The sequence below is a fragment of the Amblyomma maculatum genome, chromosome 4, assembly GCF_055883805.1.
Source record: "Amblyomma maculatum isolate TAMU_Amacu chromosome 4, ASM5588380v1, whole genome shotgun sequence".
Classification (NCBI taxonomy): Eukaryota; Metazoa; Arthropoda; class Arachnida; order Ixodida; family Ixodidae; genus Amblyomma; species Amblyomma maculatum.
The window spans coordinates 167,906,101-167,931,016 of record NC_139347.1 but is presented as its reverse complement, the minus strand read 5'-3'; the positions used below and the strand labels follow the sequence as shown (position 1 = coordinate 167,931,016).

The following is a 24,916-nucleotide window of genomic DNA, read 5'->3' as shown; positions in this document are numbered from 1 at the left end:
AACATCACCTTGCTGGCATGCGAAATAAGCGCGATGGTGCGGTAGTTGGAACAATCTTTGGCATTGCCTTTCTTTGGAATGGGGATGTAAACTGACCTCCTCCAATCCAGTGGCCACTGCAGGAATGTCCAAATTTGCTGACATAATGCATACAGAACGTTAACAGCGGCGTCACGGTTGAGGTTTTGAACCAACTCAGCTGGAATGCCATCAATTCCGCTAGCTTTGTTCGTAGCAAGGCTGGCTAAGGCCCATTCAACTTCACTCTTCAGGATGCCCGGCTCGAGATCAGTAATCACAACCGTCTTATATTGGGTTTATGCACCCGGGTCCTTCTTGTACAGTTCTGCTGTGTAATCCTGCCACCTCTTCTTTATCTCTGAGGCTTCAGTGAGGTCCCTGTCTCGTTTGTACTTTATCACGCCCAGCTTAGCACAGAAGATTCCTTTGATATCTTTGATTGTCTTATACAGAGCTTTTTTGTTCCTCAATTGGCTGTTGTCCTCAACTGCTTGGCACTGTATGTTCAGGAAGGCATTCTTATTTCTTCTTGCTATTTTCTGAAAATCCGCATTGAGAACCTTGTATCTTTCTCTTTCCCCCATAACTTTTGCCATCCCCCTTTTCTCAGCTATTTGCAAAGCCTCTTCAGATAACCAGTTTGCTTTTTTGTATTTCTTTTGCTTTGGAACTACCTTGGTAACAACTTCTTGTGTTATATAACGATCATCAGTCCACATCTCTTCAGGCTCTCTGTCTTCTAGATTTAATTCTTGAAATCGATTCGTCACTTCCACAGCATCTTCTGATGGAATTTGATCCAGATAATACCTGAAAGGCCTTCTAGGTTTCTGCGTTTTCCTCAATCGATTCTTGAAATCGATTCTTCACTTCCACAGCATATTCTGATGGAATTTGATCCAGATCACACCTGAAAGGCCTTCTAGTGTTTTGAGTTTTCCGCAATCGAAGCTTAAATTTGGCAACAAGAAGCTGATGATCGGTGCCACAATCGGCCCCAGGCCTTGTTTTTACTGCTTGTATAGCGCTTCTCCATCTCTGCCGGCAAAACATATTGTAACAGTATGGAAGAAGATGAAGTTTAGAAGACAAGTGAAGGAGAAAGACGTTGAAAAAGGACTCTCGTGCCGGACGCGCTGCCGTTGACCAGCTGAGCTCCCTACCCTATCGTCTTGTAGTTCAGCGCTCCGACGTCTTACCCCCTTCGTAACAAATTGGTGGTCAGGTGCGGGGTACGACTACCCTCAAGACGCATCCTCAATCGCTGGAGCTTCGTCGGAGCCGTCGCCTCGCTGGTCTCCCACCCTTTTCAACAAGAATGCAGCAGACTACCGAGCAGCCCCGAACATCAACACGGGACCCTCTACCCTCGTCTCGCGATGCGCCGCCGACCACCACGAATGCGTCGCTACCATTTCGCGAGCCTCGTTCCTTTGCCGGCCAAGCAGGGGAAGATGTTGATGACTGGCTCACTCATTATGAACGTGTGAGCCGCTATAACCGCTGGGATTCAGTGGCTAAACTTGCCAATGTAGTCTTTTTTTTTGACGCAAACCGCCTTGATGTGGTATGAGAACCACGAGGACTCCCTGACAACTTGGGAAAGCTTTGTCGAAGCCATCAAGGAATGTTTCGGTGACCTAGCTGCAAAGAAGAAACAGGCAGAGCAGACACTTGCTCAGAGGGCCCAGGCAGCCGGAGAAACCTGCACCACCTACATAGAGGCCATACTCAAGTTGTGCAAGACCGTCGACAGCAGGATGACTGAAGATGATAAGGTAGGCCATCTGCTCAAGGGCATTGCGGAAGATGTCTACCACTTCCTAATTGCCAAGGAAAACTTGAGTTCGGTCTCTGACGTTATCCGGCACTGCCGAACATTCGAGGCCCTAAAGACTCGCCGCATTACACCGAAATTTGGACGGCTAGCAAATGTGACTACAGTGGCTAGCATTGAAGAGTCGCCATCTCAAAGCCTCCTGTGCGCCATCCGTGAAATTGTTCGAGATGAGATGTCACGACGTGAGCAGCTTGTCCGGCCCAATGGCTACGGAGGGGACGTATATGCTCGTCCAACTTGTGGGGGTGCGTGCCCGCCGATGTCCGCGAATGTCACCGACTTTGTCTGCCGCGAAGACCTATACACTCCGCGACCAAGGCCTGAAGAGAATTTCCAACAATTCTCTTGCCATCAGCGTACAGATCCTCGCTCTTACTCCAGTCGTACATCGCGCCGACCGCCGGACAACTACATCGTTCCGGAACCACCATCCGGATATTCGTCGCGGCCTACCATGCAGGAACCAGCTGACACGCCACTTTTTCAGCGACCTCTTCCGGTGTGCTACCGGTGTGGTGCCGCGGGTCACATTTCCCGCTACTGTAATCGGCGCACATCATTTCGGAATCCCCCGACGGCACCGAACCGACGCATCGTCCAGCCCTACATCGACAACTATCGGCCAGAACATCCTTCCCGGAGGGGCCGTTTTCAAAACGAAGGGCACCGCAGCCATTCGCCAGCGTCTGACCGTAGTGTGACACCACCTCCGTCATTTCGTGCGCGCCGCTCCCCGTCTCCACGGCGCCGATCTCCACCACCAACGCAGGAAAACTAGCCAGCGCGGCCAATGGAGGTGAGGTCGCTGGACAATGTGCGCTGCTACCTATTATTCCTCCGTCTGTGTTCATGTTAAAGAACAAGGTCAATGTGATTGTTGATGGTTTGCCAACGATGGCGTTGGTAGACACTGGTGCTACAGTTTCAGTAATGAGTTTAAATTTTAAGAACCTTTTGAAGAACAAAGTTATGTTTGTTTGGGACAAAACTTCAAATTTTTATGGAGTAAGTGGAGAGTTATTGTATCCGGTTGGGGTATGCAGCGTTAAAGTTTCCTTGGGGGGCACAGTGTTTCCGGCGGAGTTTGCAGTACTGCCCCGATCTACACATGACGTAATCTTGGGAATTGACTTCCTGCGTATGTGCGGCGCTACAGTTGACTGTCGAACGGGAGAGCTAAGTGTTAGTGGTTCTCTTCCTCGTGAACTTTTGGAAGAGACATCAAATTATGAAGACGTTTTGTGTGTGTGTGATGAAGTCGTCATACCGCCACATTCAGCAGTGTGTGTCCAGGTGTCCTGCTCCCGTGCTATTAACGACTCTTTTGAGGCTACTGTGGCGCCTCTTAATTTACAGTGCGTAAAGAAAAATGCGTTAGTGCCGCATTGTTTGGTTCGCGTGAAAGAGGGCCGTACCGGACTGTGGACTATAAATTGCTCATCGGAACCAGTTGTTTTTCCAGCGGGTTCCAAACTAGCTTCATGTAGCGCAACTCTCCCGAATTGTGTAGCTGTCGTTACTCCTTCCCTAGACAACCCCGCTACTAACTCACCTGCTGACGAAAAGCTTCTTCCGATGATCAGCGCATCGTTGAACACCTCACAACGACAGATATTGAAGAACCTCTTGTCCCAGCACCTATCCGTCTTTGATTTCACGCAGTCCAACGGCTCGCAACGTTTTCCGCTGTCGCGCGCACGCCACAGGATTGACACGGGATCTGCCCATCCGATCCGTCAAAAGCCGTACCGTGTGTCATCATCAGAGCGTAAGATCATCACCGAGCAAGTTCAAGACATGTTGAACAGGGGCGTAATACAGGAATCCTCCAGTCCTTGGGCTGCTCCCGTGATATTGGTAAAGAAAAAAGACGGAACATGGAGGTTCTGCATTGACTATCGTCGCCTCAACTCCATCACTAAAAAGGATGTGTATCCTGTACCACGCATCGACGATGCCATAGATTGCCTTTTTTCCGCGTCTTATTTCTCTTCAGTTGATTTGCGATCGGGTTATTGGCAGATTCCGATGGATCATGCTGACAAGGAAAAAACTGCATTTGTTACCCCGGACGGCCTATTTGAATTTAACGTGATGCCCTTCGGTCTATGTAATGCGCCGGCCACATTTGAAAGATTTATGGACACAATACTTCGTGGCCTCAAGTGGGAAATCTGCATGTGCTATTTAGACGATGTTGTTATTTTTGGCCGGACTTTTACTGAACATAACACGCGACTCGCTGTTGTGTTAGATTGCCTACAGAAGGCTGGCCTTGTCCTGAATTCTAAAAAGTGCCGTTTTGGTGAACGTCAAGCGCTGGTACTCAGGCATCTCGTCGACCGCGATGGAGTTCGGCCAGATCCACAGAAGACTGCAGCAGTTGCAGCATTCCAACGACCACAGACTCAAAAGGAGCTCCGCAGTTTTCTGGGCCTGTGTTCCTACTTTCGACGATTCATCCCAAGGTTTGCCGACGTCGCCTACCCTCTGACATCCCTTCTACAAAAGGACGTCCCTTTCGACTGGACCTCAGATTGCGACGCGTCTTTCCGCCAACTAAAGTTTCTGCTTACGTCACATCCCATACTACGGCACTTCAACCCCTCCGCTCCGACTGAAGTCCACACTGATGCAAGTGGGATTGGTGTTGGCGCTGTGCTTGTGCAACGTTCGACAACAGGCGAGCATGTAATTGCGTATGCAAGCCATTCCCTCAGCAAACCTGAGCGTAACTACACTGTTACGGAGCAGGAGTGTCTCGCTGTAGTTTTCGCTGTTCAGCGGTTTCGGTGCTACCTATATGGACGCCATTTCACGGTTGTGACGGACCATCATGCCCTGTGTTGGCTTGTCAACCTTCATGATCCATCTGGTCGTCTGGCACGCTGGGCCCTTCGTCTGCAAGAGTACGACTTCACTGTTTCGTACAAGAGTGGCCGCAAACACGCCGATGCAGACTGTCTTTTACGCCTTCCTCTTCCTACGACCGAATGTGACTCTGGTGATTTCGATCATTACATCGCCTCCGTCGTGCCCGAGTTTCCCGACGCCTCGGCTCTGCGGACTGCGCAAGAGACCGACATAAGCCTCGAGCCCCTGCTTGCGGAGGCGCGGGATTCCACTGCTTCCAGCCCATTTTGTCTCCGTGATGGCCTTTTGTACAAAAAGGCTTACTCAAGCACCGGTACGAATTTTCTGCTTGTGATTCCCGAGAGCTACCGCTCGTGCATCTTACGCGCCATGCACGACGACCCCACTTCCGGTCACCTGGGCTCTGCAAGAACGCTCCATCGTGCCCGCGACCGGTTTTATTGGCCAAAGATGCGCCAGACAACTGAGCGATATGTGGCGAGCTGCACTGAGTGCCAACGACACAAACGCCCTACGTCCACGCCACAGGGCCTGCTGCATCCTGTGACTCCACCACGTGGCGCATTTGAGAAAATCGGAATCGACCTTATGGGTCCCTTCCCGAAGTCATCCGACGGAAATCGTTGGATCGTGGTTTGTGCCGACTACCTCACCCGCTACTGCGAAACGGCAGCTCTTCCTTCAGCCACCGCTCACCACGTGTCCCTGTTCTTGCTCCGTTCTGTGATCCTCCGCCATGGACCTCCGCGAGTGATCATCAGTGACCGAGGTCGCCAGTTTATGGCAGATGTTGTGGAAGAGCTTCTTCGTTTGTGTGCGTCGCATTTTCGGCATTCCACACCATATCACCCTCAAACCAACGGCTTGACGGAGCGCACAAACCGCACACTCACAAACATGCTATCTATGTACATCGCATCTGACCACAAGAATTGGGATACTATACTGCCATTTATAACGTTTGCATTCAACACCGCAACCCATGAGACTACTGGCTACAGCCCGTTCTTCCTGCTATACGCCCGTCCTCCTCGGTATTGTCTAGATACCATTCTTCCTTACTCCGTCCATGATGAACCATGCATTGCGGAAACTCTTTGTCGAGCCGAAGAAGCTCGCCGTCTCGCCCGTTTGCGAATTCTCGCTTCTCAAGAGCGTTCAAAAGCTCGGTACGACAGCCGGCATAACCATGTGTCTTACGCCCCTGGAGATTTAGTGTGGCTTTGGCGACCTCTCCGAAAGCGTGGTTTAGCGCAGAAAATGTTGGCGCATTACGCTGGCCCTTACGTTGTGCTTGAACGCGTCAGTGAAGTGAACTACCAAATAGCACGTATGACAGCAAGTGGTCGTCGTTCAGTCAGAACTGAAGTTGCCCATGTCGCCCGGATGAAGCCGTGTCACTCTCGTGGAAACGAATAACTACCTCGCCCGGGGGGCTTCGTCTGCAAAGGGGGAAAATGTAACAGTATGGAAGAAGATGAAGTTTAGAAGACAAGTGAAGGAGAAAGACGTTGAAAAAGGACTCTCGTGCCGGACGCGCTGCCGTTGACCAGCTGAGCTCCCTACCCTATCGTCTTGTAGTTCAGCGCTCCGACGTCTTACCCCCTTCGTAACAATATAATCAATCTACGACCGTCCGGTGAAGTCCATGTGTACAGGCGTCTCTTGTGCTGCTGAAAATGAGTATTCGCTATGGTCAGGTTGTTATCTTGACAAAACTCTACTAGCCTCTGCCCAGCTTCATTTGGCTCACCAAGACCGAACTTGCCTGTAATTCCGGATATTTCTTCACTCCCCACCTTAGCATTCCAGTCTCCTATGAGAAAAAGGACGTCTGATGATGGAGTGCGGTCTAAACGGCATTGCAGGTCAGCATAAAACCTCTCAACGTCAGCTTCTTCAGCAGTAGTGGTTGGTGCATAGACTTGGATAACTGTTATGTTGAAAGGGTGACCTTAGATCCGAAGTGAAATAATTCGGTCGTTTTTGGGGTTGTACCCTAGCACTGTTTTGCCCATTCTTCTGTTTACTATAAGAGCGACTCCATTCCTTCTCCTAGATTCGTGCCTACAATAAAATACATAATGGTCGCCGGAATTAAATTCTCCCATTCCGGTTCACTTGAGCTGGCTGATACCCAATATATAAATGTTCAATCGGTCCGTTTCTCGCTTGACGACATCCAGTTTACCTTGCGTCATAGATCTTACATTCCATGTTGCTATGTGATATATCTCCTTGCAACATCGGACTTTCCGGTCGCTTCCCGACACATCCACAACTGAGCGTCCTTTTGGCTTTAGCCCAGCCGCTTCATTCGTCCTGGAGCTACTAGGAATTGCCCTTTGTTCATCCTGAGTAACATGTGGGACGCCTTCCAACCTGGGGGGCTCATCTTCCGGTGCCATATTATTAATGCTATTGTGACTGGTCATAGGGTTTTCTTGGCAGGAAATACTGGAGTGGGTTGCCACAACCTTCTCCAGTGAATCACATCTTGTCAGAACTCTCTGCCGGGACCTGTCTATCTTGGGTGGCCCTACACAGCATAGCTCACGACTTCATCGAGTTTCGCAAGCCCCTCCGCCACGACAAGGCAGTGATCCATAAAGGGGTCTCCTACTAACTGTTTAACCACCTTGTTAGTGAAAGGAAACCAAACAACGTTAGAATATTCGAGAACTGACCTCAGAAATGTTTATATTCAAGTATTTCTTTTCAGGATGATGCCAGTTTGATTATCCCGTAAAAGAAAATACCTGTATTAAGACGGTTGATGTGACATTGTTAACATGATAATCCCATCTGAAGTCAGAGGTCAGTGCTATGTCTAAATATATGTATTCACCGATACAAGAGACATGTTGCCTAATGTCTACTGAAAAAGTGATCGATGTTTCTATCTAGGTATGAAGAAAGGTGATTGTTTTATTAGGCATCTGCCATTCTCCCACCACCTGTTCCTTGCTGTTAAAGCGTTATTTAAACCTATACCCTCATTGACAGAGTTAATGTCGTGGTAAAGTACACAGACTTCGTCAAAAAGTTTATTATTGTGAGAGATACTATCGGGTAAGTCGTTTATAAAATTACATACAATACTGAGGTTAAAACACGTTTTTGTGGTACACCAGATGTTACACTAGCTGTTGCGGATTTCACGTTGCTAACTTCGACGAAGTGAGTACGGTCAGTTTACGTGGTGCCAGGTCCTTAAGTTGATTTCAGTTTGATAATTTTTTTGTATTGATAAATACCTGATAATATATCATGTGTCAGTCGACTAGAAGCATGATTGTAGAAATTCCATTGCGAAACCCGTGCTGAAAATGTTTTATTATTTGTTCTTCAACGTAGGCTGTTTTGTGTTTTAAGATAATGTGCTTAAAATTGCATACTCTGCTCGCTAGTGAGATTGGTTAGCAATCTGAAGAATCTAATTTTTTTCCTGTTTTGTATTGCTGTACTTCCGCTATTTTTTACTCTGTAGGAAGGGTGCGTGATGAGAAGGACTTATTAAGGCGTATTACTACCAATTTTGCTACCCATTCGGCATACCCGCGCTAAAACATTATACTGGGTACATCCTATCCTGCCCTGCTACCTTTTTTGCGTCTATGTTTAGTAAAAGGTTTAGGACTCACGCTTCTGTTACAGTAAGATGTTCTAGATAATTTCCTCAGCACAAGGTAGCGCGGGGCGTATTTGCGTTGTGTGTAGTAAAACTATAAAACAATAGTCATTCAGCGCGGTTGCAATATTTCGGATTTCCTGCGGAGGCGCTTGGCATTCATTTGATGATTTTGTCTATTTGAGGGCGGATCTTATGAGGAGCATCTTTTAAAGAACACGACAGCGTATTTTTTAAGTAAAATATTTAGCTGCTGTTATTCTTTATCTCAAATCTGTGATTACCGAAGTTCACCTTGCCACTGTTCTTTGTGATAGATGCTGTACGGCTGCAGTTTACATGCATTAGGGCTCGAGTTGTACATGGACTATGTTTAGGTTCTTTCATAGTCTTGGTATGCACATGATTAGTAATGGAATACGACCCAACATTTTTATAGTCTAGCAGAATGTTTCTGTGTCAATGTTTATGTCATCTGAGAGCTGCTGGAATGATGTTAGTTTTCTGATAAGGTATCAAATGGCAGTGTCGTCAGCGCAGTATATTCCGGATGCAGTGTTGTTTATTGCAAACAAGGTATGTACATATTATAGTGATATGCGAGACAGAACACATTTCTAGTTTGTAATCTTACACACCGTCTAAAATTTCCACAATAATTTCATGATTGGGTAAAGAACTACTGAGGACATTATAACCCAGCAGTTCTTCCCGCACGCTCTCGGTGGTAGCGTACCATTCTGTTGCCTAGCAGACATGCATCTGCTAGTCTAATTAAGCATTAGATATTCATAATCATAATAATCATCCCCATCATCATCAGCCTGACTATACCCAGTGGAGGGCGAAGGCCTCTCCCATATTTCTCCAATTAGCCCGGTTCTGTGCTAGCTGCATCCATTTGGCCCCTGCGAACTTCTTAACCTTATCCACCCACCTAACTTTCTGTCGCCCCATGCTGTGCTTTCGTTCCCTTGGAATTCAGTTTGTTACACTAAGCGACCATCACTTATCCTCTAAATCTGAAGAAGGAACGCAATATATTAGTAAGGAAGAAACCCATCAACGAATTAGCGGTGAGGGGGAGGGCAGAAGAGTTCAGGATCTCGCTACAGAATAGGTATTCAGCTCTAACTGAGGATGGCGACATTACCCTAGAGGCAAGGAACAATAATTTCAGAGATATCATTACTGAGTGCGCGGTAGAAGTAGGCGGTAGGATAGTTAGAAAGGATACCGGTAAGCTGTCTAAGGAGACGAAAGATTTGATTAAGAAACGGCAGAGTATGAAAGCTTCCAATCCAACAGACCAGATCGAATTGGCCGAGATATCAAAGCTAATCAATAAGCGCAAGGTGGCCGATATAAGAAAGTATAACATGGGGAAAATTGAGCATGCTGTAAAGAACGGGGGAAGCCTTAAAGCGGTAAAGAAGAAATTGGGCATAGGCAAAAACCAGATGTATGCGATAAGGGACAAGGCGGGCAACGTCATCACTAATATGGACAAGATAGTCAAAGTAGCCGAGGAGTTCTATACAGATCTCTACAGTAGCCAAAGTAGTCAGGACCGTAATGAGATTGGCGGTAGGGAAAAACAGTCAGACGTTCCACCAGTGACGAAGGACGAGGTCAAGAAAGCACTAGAAACTATGAAAAGGGGGAAATCAGCTGGAGAGGATCAGATAACTACAGATTTGCTGAAGGACGGGGGGGATGTCGTGCTAGAAAAACTGGCCACCCTGTATACGCAGTGCCTGGTGTCATCGACGGTACCGGAAGCATGGAAGAATGCAAACATTATCCTCATTCACAAGAAAGGGGACTCTAAGGACCTTAAAAATTACAGACCAATCAGCTTACTGTCTGTTACGTATAAGGTATTTACTAAGGTAATCGCTAATAGAGTCAGGACAACCTTAGACTGCAATCAAGCAAAGGATCAAGCAGGGTTTCGGAAACGGTACTCTACTATCGATCATATCCATACCATCAATCAGGTGATAGAAAAATGCTCGGAATATAACCAGCCCTTATACATAGCATTCATTGATTACGAAAAAGCATTTGACTCAGTTGAAACCTCAGCGGTGATGCAGGCATTGCGAAATCAGGGGGTAGACGAGCCGTACGTGAAAGTGCTGGAAGATATATATAGTGGCTGCACAGCAACCATAGTTCTGCATAAAGAAAGTAACAAAATTCCCATAAAGAAAGGTGTTAGGCAAGGAGACACAATCTCCCCAGTACTATTCACAGCTTGTTTAGAGGAAGTATTCAGAGACTTGGAATGGGAGCAGTTAGGGATAAGGGTAGATGGAGAATACCTCAGTAATCTGCGATTTGCTGATGACATTGCCTTGCTAAGCAACTCGGGAGATGAACTGCAAATAATGATTGATGACCTAGACAGGAAAAGTATAAAGGTAGGCTTGAAAATCAATATGCAGAAGACTAAGGTAATGTTCAACAGCCTCGGGAAGGAACAGGAGTTTACATTAGGTAGCGAAATACTGGAAGTAGTAGGCGAATATATCTACTTAGGACAGGTAGTAACCGCAGATCCGGACCATGAAAAGGAAATAACAAGAAGAATAAGATTGGGATGGAGCGCATTTGGCAAGCACTCGCAGATTATGACTAGCAGCTTACCGGTATCGCTCAAGAGGAAAGTATACAACAGTTGCATCTTGCCTGTACTCACCTATGGGGCTGAAACGTGGAGGCTAACCAAGAGAGTTCTACTTAAGTTGAGGACAACCCAGAGGGCTATGGAACGAAAAATGGTAGGGGTAACATTAAGAGATAGAAAGCGTGCAGAGTGGGTCAGAGAAATAACTCAAGTTAACGACATTCTAGTGGAAATTAAGAAGAAGAAATGGACATGGGCAGGACATGTAGTGCGAAGAGAGGATAACCGATGGTCGCTGAGGGTAACAAACTGGATTCCAAGGGAAGGAAAGCGTAGCAGGGGGCGGCAGAAAGTTAGGTGGGCGGATGAGATTAAGAAGTTCGCAGGGGTCAAGTGGATGCAGCTAGCACAGAACCGGGTTAAGTGGAGAGATATGGGAGAGGCCTTCGCCCTGCAGTGGGTATAATCAGGCTGATGATGATGATGATGATGATGATGACTTATCCTCTCTTCGCACTACATGTCCTGCCCATGCCCATTTCTTCTTCTTAATTTCCACTAGAATGTCGGTAACTTGAGTTATTTCTCTGACCCACTCTGCATGCTTCCTATCTCTTAACGTTACCCCTACCATTTCTGGTTCCATAGCCCTCCGCATTGTCCCTAAGTAGAATCACGGCCGCTCGATGGAAGCATACTGGATGTGGCCTGCTGCGTCGCGCCGCCGTCAATGGGCAAGCGCGTCCTTGGGGAGTTTACAGTTGCGCCCACTATTTCTGCTGAGGGCGCCACTGTTCGGGGACACGTCGCCGCCGGGGTCGCCGGCTCTGAGCGCGCGGTTTGCTTCCTTTCTGGACGCGTTCGCCTCGTGTCTGCGTGGTAAACGCAAACCTTTTTCTGTGCGCGTGTGCAAGCACGTTAACGTTGAGACGGGATGCGTTTGTTTTTGAAATGAAAGCCGTTCTAGGCTCATGGAGCGAAAATCTGTGCGCAGAAGCTGTGCCTGTAATCTGGCGTCGCATCTGTGCATTGGTGTGTCAGTCGCAAAAGCGGATGTGCAAGGAGGGAGATTAAAAATTAAAATGATTGATGGTGATAGGTAATCAATAAAAGTTATAAATAGACATTGATAGAGGTACTGACTAATGCTAATGACTAATAATGATTAATAATGACTAAAATGATTTGTAATGACCAGTATATCAAACTGCGACATGTAATGACTGCAACTGATTAGAAATGTGTAAAAGTGCTTAGCGATGTGTGGTAATGACTATAATAGCTAGGCATTACTCATCATTACTGCTCATAACTACGAAATGACTAATATGTGAAACGACGACATGTAATGACCACTGCTGATTCTAAATGAGTAACCTGCTTAGATATCAGTGGTAGGGCTACAATAACTACGCAGGCAGACTCATCATGACTGGGAAACGACTAATATACCAAACGACGACCCCGCCGGGGTGGCGCAGTGGTTACGACGCTCGACTACTGTTCCCAACGACGCGGGATCGAATCCCGGCCTCGGCGGCAGCTTTTCAGTGGAGGCGAAAAGAAAGGCGTCCGTGTGCTGTGCGATGTCAGCGCACGTTAAAGAACCCCAGGTGGTCGAAATTTCCGGAGTCCTCCACTACGGCGTCTCTCATAGCCTGAGTTGCTTTGGGACGTTAAACCCCACAAACCAACCAACCAAACCAACCAAACGACGACTTGAAATGACGAACTGTGGCAAACGATGAGAGGCAAATGATAGGAGAAGGGTAGGCTTTCGCCGTCCTCCGCTTAAGAGACATCTAAGAGACCCTCTAATTTTATCTGCTGAGCTCGCTTCAGGCAAAGGCAGCGGCGAGGAGTGGAAATGCACTCGCTTCCGCTGAAATGAAAGTGGCGCTGAGGTTAAAAAGTCCAGATGCTGAAGCACAATGCCCTATCAGCTACCGTTGAATTTCCTACAAGGGGCAGCACATTGGACTTGTTGGTGATTAATTATAGGTTAACAGTGCAAACAACGTGACAGGAACACAGGAGAAGAGGACGGCACAACCACGTTAGTTGTGTCGTCCTCGTTTCCTGTGTTCCCTTCACGTTGTTTAACCTATTCAGTTACCATGGAGCTGGCCAGTGAACAAAGATTTTTAACGATGTGTTGTGAAGCAGATAAACACGATGAGGTAGCACCGGAAGCTTTCCTCGCCGGTTATGTTGCGAGGATACATCAGAAACAGGTAAGAAGGGGTTTTTATATAAGCATACAATTTGTTCTAAATTTTGTCGGGCTAGTCTGAGTGGCCTTGCAAGCAAAGGAGCCTGTGCATACAACATTTGCTTATACTCTTGAGACTGTTTGGGCCGACGCGATAAAGAGAAAAGCCCTGTTCCAATAAAAATCCGGCGCCCGCTCGGTCGGCGGAAAGTTGGAAAAATACCTCTCTGGTAAGAGGCACTTTAGTTAGTGATATGGCCAGAAACCTTTGGCGCAATGAGAACACATGACATGTTCAATGTGACAGGAGCTGCCAAACGAGAGAGAGTCAATAAGATGTAAGGGTGAAATGGGAATTATTGAAAGTGGGACCCTTAGATCACAATTCAGGCACACTATACACCTATAGGGCACGTTCGTACGGCTTCGGTAAAGAGGGGCTTTATATAGCTATCTGTAGGGTGCTATTTCATATAACGCGGCGGCTTAAGGATGCATTCTAATGATATGCGACAGAGGCAGCAATTACGGGATACGGTGAATAAACAGGTAGCAAAGTGCGGCTACTCCAACGAGGCTCTGCAAGGAGATTTAGGAACCCCAAGTTTTGTTTACCACTATCAGGTTGTTGCTTAATTTATGCGATATTTGGTAATGGTTTTGAGGTGACATGTCACTCGTGCAAGAGCCTGTTGCAGGAAAGATGAGTCAACTGGACCAGTTACAGGTTAATGAAAACTAAGGACAGTGGAGGCTTGGTGTACCCCGCAAAGGAAGTAATCAAGCATTGTCAGCTTACGAGCACCATCATTAAAAGGATGATGAAGTCTGAAAAGGTCCGGCGAAGTAGCAAGCTGTGTAAACTTTTGATTTTATCATTTTTTCTCACTGTACACAATACCTGCAGCTAATCTATGAAAACAATGATCGTGCCCATGCTGAGGCGCTATGCAAGATATCGTTAAGTTGCTGCACCCATTGATAGCGAGCTGGGCTGGAAATGTGAACTCAACAGTAGAGCAACGTTTAGGGCTATGGCATAAACCTCTCTCAAGAAAGGTTTTCTATCTGCGATTGGTAATTTTCTTCCTTTTTTGTGTGGCCATTTATTAAGCGTACTCGGCTGCTCGCTGAATGTTGGCTGCAGTTGCGCTCTGAAGCGTGAACATTCTTGTGATCGCAGCTGTTTCACAACAGGAACACTTGTTGCGCGTTCTTCCATTGAAAATTAAAAACCAGCGAAATTGTATGGGTTTACGAGTAGCCAATAAAAATAGTAACAAAAACTTTCGGCGCATATACGTAGCACCTTGAGGCAGACCGGCTCTATGAAGCGCGCTTAGTTCGGTCATGCAAAATGCGGGAAGCCATGACGGATAGTGTTCTGGCGTACAAAAGTTTAAGGTCTCCAACTGAGTCGAAGGTCCCAGGTTATCATCTAGATTTAACCTAATAAACATCTTTATATTTCCACCTTAACATTTGTCAGAATGAGATAGAAAGGTTGGTTACATGTCGCATTTTCACAGAGGTTGCTCATAGTTGGATTATTTTTTTTGTTGGATAGCACTGTCAGCTTAGAACAGGTTGACATAAATTTGTGTATAAAAGCTGTATGCAGGAATAAGTAAATGGCATAAAAATGACACACGGAATTCGCGACATAGTTAATTAAGTGGTTATGCATTAGGATACCATGGCAGCTGAACAGCTTCGAATTGTTCACAGCCGGGTCACATTTTAATGTGACGAACAACTGGATCCGAATGCAACATCACGGTAATGTGAGCTCTCCAATCGAGTAGCCTTGAACCACCGTCACATTAAGTTTTTCGGGGCACACTGCAATATACATCCCTGCTGACATGTCCACACTAGACATGACAGTATATATACTAATTCGTGTTGCCAAATTGTGCGAAGCGGATCTCTTATATCCTTAAAATAAAAGGCTTATACCACGCCGACAGCTTTCTGAAAGCGCAGCCAGGTGCAGCTCTCCGCACGCGGCTGTCCCCGAACGGTGGCGCCGCGTCGGGGGCGACTAGGGTGCCTCCAGTCGGTTTCGGGCGACGTAGCAGGCAGCACCTAGTGCGCTTCCATCGAGCGGCCGTGGTAGAATACTCTTCGTTAGCCTGCATATTTCAGCCCCATAGGTGAGTACAAGTAAGATGCAATGTTGTATACTTTCCTCTTGAGCGATACCGGTAAGCTGCTAGTCATAATCTGCGAGGGCTTGCCAAATGAGCTCCATCCCAATCTTATTCTTCTTGTTATTTCCTTTTTATGGTCCAGATCTGCGGTTACTATCTGTCCTAAGTAGACATATTCGCCTACTGCATCCAGTACTTCGCTACCTAATGTAAACTGCTGTTCCTTCCCGAGGCTGTTGAACATTACCTTACTCTTCTGCATATTGATTTTCAAGGCTACCTTTCTACTTTTCCTGTCATCAGGAAATCGCAGTCAACATTGCATTTCTATGTAATGTGAGATTTGCTATTCTGCTGCGATTATGCTGCGATTAGGTATTCCAACCAACCTAATTACTTCTTTTTTTCTACACCACGTGACCTATCGCTGCGCGCACTTTCGAATCGGATGTCCCTGCGCGAGCGAGCTTTCGCTTTCAAACGCGTAGGCGGTATTGTATTTCCTTAATGCGTGAATAGAATCCAGTGTCGCATCACGTGCAATCATGGACAAAATTTTGGGAGATGCCGGAGCACTGTTTTAAAACAGCTTTGGCGTCACTAGGCTGCCATATGATTGCGTCGAGACTACGCTCGTTGATAAATAGGCGCATGAGTGTCCAATATTCGGCTAATGACTGCCTAAGCGTTTGCTTCGTGGGAGGCGGGGCTTTTTCCGAACTGTGGGGCTAGAGGAAGTTGCTGGCGCTCGCCGGCACCTGTGCGGCCCTCCAGCTCGATGCACGCCAAATCTACTGCACTTACGGTACAATTTCACGGGACACGTCTACTGTTATCGAGTCTTTGAGGGCAGTTTCACTTTTTTATCTTCTTTGTTTCGGTGATAGATTTTGCATTTGTACCTAAAGCGAATGACTGCAAGGTTTCTGCAAACTGTTGGCAGCGAGAGAAGGGGCTTTTGACGATGCAGTTCTGTCTGTCCGTCTCAACGGCGCGCATTCTGTACAACTTAACTTCTAATTAATACGCCAGTGGAAAGCTTTATATTTAAAATGTTGGCAATGTGTTTTATCGCCACCAAAAAGAGGACCGAATCAAAGGGCTCTGTCTGGTACAAAGAGAAGCGGCCGTTGGTAACTATCACGCCTGCCAAACAGAAGACAACTAGTAACCGAAAGAGACAGGGTAACAGAGCGAGACTGCTACATTTTGTTTCTTAACGATGAAATAAAACATGAATGTGTGCCGTCAGTACAGTAGATTAGCCGCGCACCGAGCAAGTTTAACAATGTGTTCGACAGTGTTGATAGTAACTACGCACCGAATGGCACCACACGCGCAGTGTGGAATCAGAAATTGCTTTGAATTTCTTGCTTCCACGTATTCCTATGGGCGCTAAGCCTTCTTTCCATCCTAGTCGGCCGAGCCTGGTGACAGCAGCGAAAGGAGCGACACAGCATATTGCTTACGTCAAAGATCCGCGTCGGCCTATTAGGAATCTGGAACAAGCGACTAATAAATCATTACCATCGACCCGAGCATAGCCGTACTGCTACAAAGGAAACATGCAGCTAATCAGACCTTTCTTAGTGTAAAAAGCTGCACATCTTTCCCTGTAGCCGCATATCGCTGGCATTGAGTGGATGGTAATGAGTGATTATTTCTTTATTACATATTTGTTACACCTTAAGGGATTGCCCTAAAACATACGACTACGAACGTTAGCCGCTGGATTGTTAAGCGACCGTGCGTTCAAATTTTGGTTTGCACGTGCAAGTCCCTGCGTGGTCATGATTTGCTACTGTTAAACTGTGCCGATAACTTAGTTGTTTATGGCAGCGGCCAAGGAAGCTGACCTGCGCGCCGACCGCGAATTACGTTCGCGGCCATATTCCAATTATTTATTTTATTTGCTATGCGCTCTTCGCGTGAAGCATGACTTCACACTGCGACGATGTCAGTAGCTTCAGTGCCTCGGGAATTCATAGCAATATTCCGCTCTGCGTGTGCACTCTAACGTAGCGCAAGCGGAGACCACAAAATTGCAATTCCCCAGGTAAGCACCGATGAATCTTAGGAGATGAAACGCTAACGCTCACGCTGCGAAATGGAGCACCAGATTTACAAGTTGAAACGGCGGATCTGATTAGACAGCCGGAAGAGCTATCCCAATCATATGAGGAGCTCAAGAAAAAAACTCTGAGTATCCAAAAAGTTTCTGAGTGTGTCCATAAAACTAAGAAGACAGCAACAACGCTTGCTGGCGTATTTGACTCGAATGGTCAAACGCGAGAAGCATGGCTTATATCAACCCCAGGTGGCCAGAATAGAGCCATCCACCACAGCCTCTTCTCTCTGCCATCTGCCCCCTCCTTTTGCACTCCTCTGACCGTGCGCTGCAAAACGAGAGAGATAGCACCAGAGTTGGAGACTGATTTCCACATGAAATCGAGGCAAGTGAATAAAAGAGGGCGAGTGAACTGCTGTGCCAGACGCTTGCCTTGTTCCTTTTGTTGTTGTTTCTTGCGCCCGTGTAGTTTAGCGGAACATTCGAATTTCAAAATACTGAACCGCCTTCTTTCGCTGAGGCGATCTTCTGACAGCAACGGCGTGAATTCGTTACCAAGTGAACGCGATTTTAGTACGTGACGTTTAATAAACACTTAGGCGTTAATCGAAGTAAAAGGGAAATAATCCAATGTTTGCTTTTTCTATCCATTGAACAGAAACGCTAGGATGTTTTTGTTTCTTTTCTACAATGCAGTGATAGCCTAGCAGACAGCCATCAATCAAAGCAGGAGAAGGTTCACAGTTGCTAGAGGGAGATGGTGTTAAAAGAATGACCGAAGTGTCTAGCATGTAAGTTTATCTGCCCGTTTTTTTTTCTGCGTGGTTTTGTGTTCACGTTTGCCTATTTCTGTAACCGCATCTCTAAGAGGCTAGCAGCATGAATACGCAATTGAATAAATTTGTAATATTGGATGATCAAAAGCTTATTGCAGCTCCACAATGAAGGCAAGTCGTAGAAGGTTGATTCCTTAGCGTCAAACGCAATGAGGGCCTGTTATTTAACCATCCCCAAATAAATCTTGCACGTTTGGTTTTTTCGAGGTAAACCGGTGATGTAGATGGGTTGTAGAATAAGACTTGCTCACCTCTCGAAAAGCTGATTCGCCTTGTGTCCAGCTGCATGTCCCGCAGGCCCGTCGTCCCGCAAAAGCAACACGTTGCGGGTGACCATGGCTGCCCGGTACTTGTACGTCTGGAACGGTGTGATAACGCTCCCCCAGCCGGCGCACACATGTCGGTGGAAGTCGTCGCAGGGGTTTACGTTCGGGTCCACAGAGCGGCGGACATCGGTGTAGAGTCGGGTATATTCTTGATTCTTGCTCTTGTGCTGCAACCAGCTGACGGCCAGCGGAACCACGCAGGCCAACACGCCACTCACGGTGGACATGCAGGCCACGAACAAGGCGTGGCGACAGCTCGCCTGGCGATGTTCGACGAGCACCTCTCTGCCGCCGACCCGCTGCTTTCGCGGGCAGGACGCCATACATGCCAAGTCTTTGATGCTGTGGACGAGGCTACAGCAGAAGTTGGACCCGAAATATGGAAAGCCTAGGAAGGACGAGTCGGACACAACCTGCACGGTCTTCTTTCTTCTTTTGTCTCGGGCTTTCGGCACGCAATCACGAGGAACGTTGGTCATGTCTGGAAATAAAAGCAATGATCATGGCCAATGTTGCCATAAAGGACATCTGCATCACTTTTCGAAAATTATGCGATATTAAAAAACTGAAATCTTTGTGGACTGTATGTAATGGTTTCAAAGTAGTTTTGATCTACAGCGTTTCTCATAGCCTGAGTTGCTTTGGGACGTTAAACCCCAGAAACCAAACCAAACATTTTGCGTTACAATTAAAACTGATGACGTAATCGAAAATTAAAATTTGAGCTTCTACTCACTGTACTGAAGGACTGCGGAGAAGCTCGTTGATGACGTCACGGAGAGCAATATTTCTTATTTTTGTTGCCTTCGCCCACATCCTGCTGGACCTTTTCTGATCCCGTCAAACAATGTTTCTATGCATTTTGCTTTCGGTAGCCTTGTTTTATCTTCTTCAAACTAAGTGCTTCCATACGAGAAAGATGCCGGTACCGCCCATGAGCTGATCTTGCGCCCATTCGCGTCGCTGTGCAGTGCGGAGAAGCCTGATAGCCGGCGCAAGTTTTACCGCTTATTGCGCCATTGTATGAGAAGCTAGCGCCAAGGTATTTCGCATATTTAATCTGGAAGCTGTAATCATTCGATTCCTCTAATATGATCGAAATATGAAACCGACTAGTTTCCTGACAAGCAGAACACTACTAATAATGCGTTTCATGGAGAGGAGAGGCCCCATTACGGAAATGCCATATCTGGACTTATAAAAAAATCCAGATCAGGTATATCAGGAATTGGGCAGATATGGTATATTAAGACAGATCTAGGCCAGATAAGGCATATCTGCCCAATTCCTGATTTCGAGTACCAGATAAGGCATATCTAGTCAGATATGCCTTATCTACCTAATTCCTGATTTAAAGATCTAGCCCGCATGGCAGGTAGGTTTAGAACTATAGATCTATATATCTGCATATCAACATAACACTTCATTACAAAACACACAAAACAATTTCAGCATTCCAGCTAACGCACGCTCAATCAAGTTTGCCAAGGGAAACCTGAATTTCCCCTTTTATTTCAAACCTTACAGGAAAATAGCTTTGAAAGCACAGGTTTTCTTTTTTCCCTGCCTATATGGAATCGCTCAAAGACGGTTCTGAACTACGTGTGTACACCGAGGGTCAAATACATGCTCATCCGTTAGCAAATATTGAGATTCTACTCATTTACGCGCGATGCTATAACAAACTAATGATATATCTGAACAGAATAATGTCTACACGAGAAGCTAAACTGAAATACATTAACCTATTAAATTAGATATTACATTTTTATTCTACTCTTTTACACACAGAGCTTTAGCCAGTAAATGCTTTTAGTGCGAGCTGGTTTACTTGCGAAGCTAAATAAAATAAACGGCTAATAATCGAACGAGACTATTAAAATGGAATTTAAAGGTTTGTCGATGCCCGGAAAAGATACCACTAAACTGTAGGGCGATAAAACCCACACTTCTGGGACTGCTGATAATACCTAAACCTTAGCAAAGTACATATAGGCTGTCAGGAAGTACTGGTGTTACCTTAAGCAGAGACTGCAGTGCAAAATGAGCGAACGCGTCTAACTCGCGGTTGCTTTTCAAATTAGGAGAGAAAACAAAAAAAGCATGTCCTATGGCATTTGTCATGACAGCGACAGCTCTGCCCCTAAACCAAATCAAGCATGAAGCTACTTAGGTAGTGCAAATAATAATAATAATAAACAACGAAGGACCCTATCCACCCACTGAAATTTGTGAAAATTGATGGAGCAAAAGACAAATTAGCAACGAAATGTACGGAAAAATATCACATACTGGCAATTACCATCCAATTTACTAATTGGAAAATTAATTTTCCATCAAAATAATAAAGTGAACAATATCCTGAGGCTGGCAAGTGCTAGTTCGCGACAAGAAGTCTCACGCTCACGGTTTTGGTGATCGGGCGTGAAGATGAGGCGGCACGATGAGGGTGCGATCCGACACAATGGTGATGATTTGGCCGGGCCACCCAGGGCAGAAGCCCCGAAAAGCTCAATCGACCATCAGGTTCGCTGCCAAGGCTGGGGAGGCAGCTTCCACCCGCAGTGGGACACAGTAATTTCCTCTGTGCCGACGGTCAGACTGAAGCTCTTGTAGGTTTGCTGTCGCATTTTTGTTACATGCACACAGCTAATAGCGAACAGGCGCTGGCACACACACACACACACACACACACACACACACACACACACACACACACACACACACACACACACACACACACACACACACACACACACACACACACACACACACACACACACACACACACACACACACACACACACACACACACACACACACACACACACACACACACACACACACACACACACACACACACACACACACACACACACACACACACACACACACACACACACACACACACACACACACACACACACACACACACACACACACACACACACACACACACACACACACACACACACACACACACACACACACACACACACACACACACGCACACACACACACACACACCAGCATGCACAACATGCAGCACGCCCGCCAGCCGCACCGAACTCCGATGTCTGCCACCGGAAAGGGACGAGATACCAGGTGCTTAGCGCACGGAGTTGAAAGGGGGAGGGGAAAGAAGCAAGCAAACACAAAACGGAGAGCGCGAGGCCTACGCGGTATAGAGCGTGGCAGCGAGGAGGAGAGATGAAATGCGAGCCAGCGACGCAGGGGCCGTCGCTGTCTGAGAGGGAAGAGAGGAACGCGGGAGAGGAGGAGTCACTCTCTAGCCACTGCGGCCCTCGACGAAGCAACCACCAGCTGTCTCTGAGGGTGAGTCGCCGTCTGACAGCGCGGAGGGGGCCGTATACTGAACTGCCATCATTTTCTTGATATTTTGAATCGCTCAACTTAACCGACCATGCTTTTGTGCACCGGACTGCTGCCGCATTTTAAATGAAAATGTGAGTTAGTAGGCGGAAAAAGGAGCATGTAGCTATAACCCAGCGCCCCCCTGGATTGAGGAACACATGGTGTAATAATTAGAGTGCAGCGAAATCTGCAGAATATTTGAAATATTAGGAGTCGTAGCTATTTTCTAAATTGGATACAATTAACACTAAGCATGCAGGCCATGCTGAGTGTAAAAAAATTGAAGCTCGACCACATGATGTCAATATTGGATATTTGCAGAAGGTAGACGAAGGCTATATTGCTAATATACAATAACTATGGCGCCTACATAATTAAGGCCCCGATGAGGTTATATAAAGTCCTGTTGACGCCAGACATATAGCTCTGGTCTGTCTATATAAGGTCATGACGATGCCATATATGCCCTTTATCAGGCCACATAAGGTCGCGAGGGTACCATATATGCCCCTGATCAAGCCATATAAGGTCTCGTTACCCGTTCAGATATGGATTATATGTTGCATGATATGGCCAAATCTGAGCAATATAAGGGCAACATTTTGCACATATATGACCTTATCTGGCCCAGATAAGGTTTTATTTGCTGCCTTATATATTTGTATCTGGCAGCATATGTTCCATATCTGGAGCAGATATGGGATTTCCGTAAGGGCGCGGTACCAAAGTCCACGGCATGATTATGGTTAATTTATGGTTAATAATAATTTTTAAAATGTTATGAATGTTGCAGTGTCGTCATCATCATCTAGGTGTTTGCCCGTAAGATCAAGCGAAGCATGGTCGGTTGACCTGTTATATTTCTTTCAAAATTTTATATCTCGTTGCCTCATGACTGGAAAGGAGAGATCTGCAGTTGGGTATCCTGCCAAAAATTTTGTCTGGGCACAGGGAATCAATTATGGCAAAGAGATTGAGTGCCGCACTACTCTTCCTTGCTGTTGTGACCAACTTTGGATATGAAATACAACAAATATAAGAATGTTAGGTAGCTGAGAATTTCTGACTCAATATATGCATGTTTATATTTTTATTCAAATATTTGTCGCTTTCGCAGGTAGTGTAGATGTTTTTATAAAATTTATTGAAATCAGCCCAGGAAACGAAATTTTACCTATTTTGCAGGCCTTTATTACAAAAAGGTTTACGGGATGGCACCAATAATTCGACACTATGTTCTCAGCATATCTAGCTATCAAACTGCTAAAGCTTATATTTAATAACATTTCAAGACTGCGATATGATCGCGCTAATTTCAAGAAAACAGCGAAAAATGAAAAATTCTGAGAACAATTTAAAAAAAGACATTTTTTGATGTTTTTAAACTTTGTTCACCTTTTCTCCTCTACTTCTGCTTTCAAAATCATTAAAATATATTGCACAACTTCTTAGCACTAGTAATTAAGGCCACTTCAATAAGGCTCTTCCGCAAGGCACAGAGCGCCACGCAGGTCTGAAGATTCTACGACACTTGTGAATCGTGTACCATTTTTAAATTTCGTATATTATTCTAACGGCGGGAAATATATTTACATCGGAGGATTACAGATATATACATTGAGAGAGCCAAGGAGGCATTCAGTAAGGGCCCAGAGTTCTATGCACTTCTTCCTCTTAGCATTCGACCCACGAGCACCCCCTTACTCCTCATCGTTCTCCATCCGTAAATATATGGTATCTAGTCACTTATTGTTTCGACGTGGCAAATTAGCTGTAAGAGACACCGTAATGAATGATTCGGAATTAGTTTTGTACGCATGGAGTTCCTGATGCGATGTGGTATTAGGCGCCCCACTGGCGTTTTTCGCAATTCACCTTCACATAACACTGACTAAACAAAAATACGATCATGTTCAATGAGCAAGCAATGTATTCCAAATAATTTTTCTGAGATGGGAAAATTGTGAACTTCATGGAGAACTAACTGATTGAAACACAGTGTTTCTGGACTGCGATCGTTTATTTAAATGATTCGACAGCGCACTTTGATTTCATTCCTGTACACAGACTTTCTTCCATGCAGTCCCGGGACCCCATTTTCGACACACATGGCCGCCGTTCGGCGCCATTTTGTTTCGCTGATTGGTTCTCAGAACAGTCTTGTGTTTTAAATTTGTGGCGCGAAATTGCTGTCTGTCGAAATGGCTCCTGGCGGTGACGTAAAAATGACGTGAGCGTGAAAACGGATCTTTAGCAGCGCTATCATGAAGCTTGGATGTTATTTATAAATAGCTGTGGGGGGAAAACGGGGGTATTAATGATAGAGAGGAAAACAGTTATGCTTCTTTTACAAATGAGGTGAAATGTACGGCCTACTATCAAGAGCCGCTATCAAATGACCACTATCAAGAGCAAGCAACAATACTGAGTGCTTTTATTTTAATAAATGAATGTATGTGTGATATACATGGAGCATGTTTGCTTGCAACATGTGATGTGTTTCATGTAAAGGTATCTTTTGATATGCATGCGGGCTCACCATTTGCTCATGTTTTAGTCATAAAAATAAGTACTCCAGAGCACTTTATAACAGTACGCTCTAATCATAATGTTACGGAGCACAGTATATCGAGACGACGACGACGGGCTGATGTGAAGTAGAGAAGAAGACGACGCTCAGGCCTTGCTAACTTCGTTCTGTGGTGTGTGGTGTGCGTCTAACAGTGAACTAGCGTTTACCACCGTGTTCTTTCCTTAACATTTAGTGCAGGATTGCTGGAAGTACGTAAGTCGCCAAACCTGGATCTCTGTAGTGGCCGCCAGATTGGTACCATCACTATGCAATCCGACGCAACACCTTCAGCGGCACCATCAGCTCCCACCGTCGTCATGACGCAGCCTCGCGATCCAGGCACCTTTTGCGGCACCGACCACGTCAACGTAGAAGA

The 24,916-nt window shown here is 46.1% G+C and overlaps 1 protein-coding gene across 1 annotated transcript in view; it reads right to left on the bottom strand.

Annotated features, from left to right (window-relative positions):
- Positions 1–19,072, bottom strand: part of LOC146193450 (uncharacterized) — a 32,675-nt gene extending 13,603 nt beyond the window's left edge. Inside the window, exon 1 of the mRNA XM_084600554.1 lies at positions 18,519–19,072. Within this exon, the coding sequence (XP_084456680.1) occupies positions 18,519–19,072 (554 nt within the window). The remainder of the gene's footprint in view (positions 1–18,518) is intronic.
- Between the last annotated feature and the right edge of the window lie 5,844 nt (positions 19,073–24,916).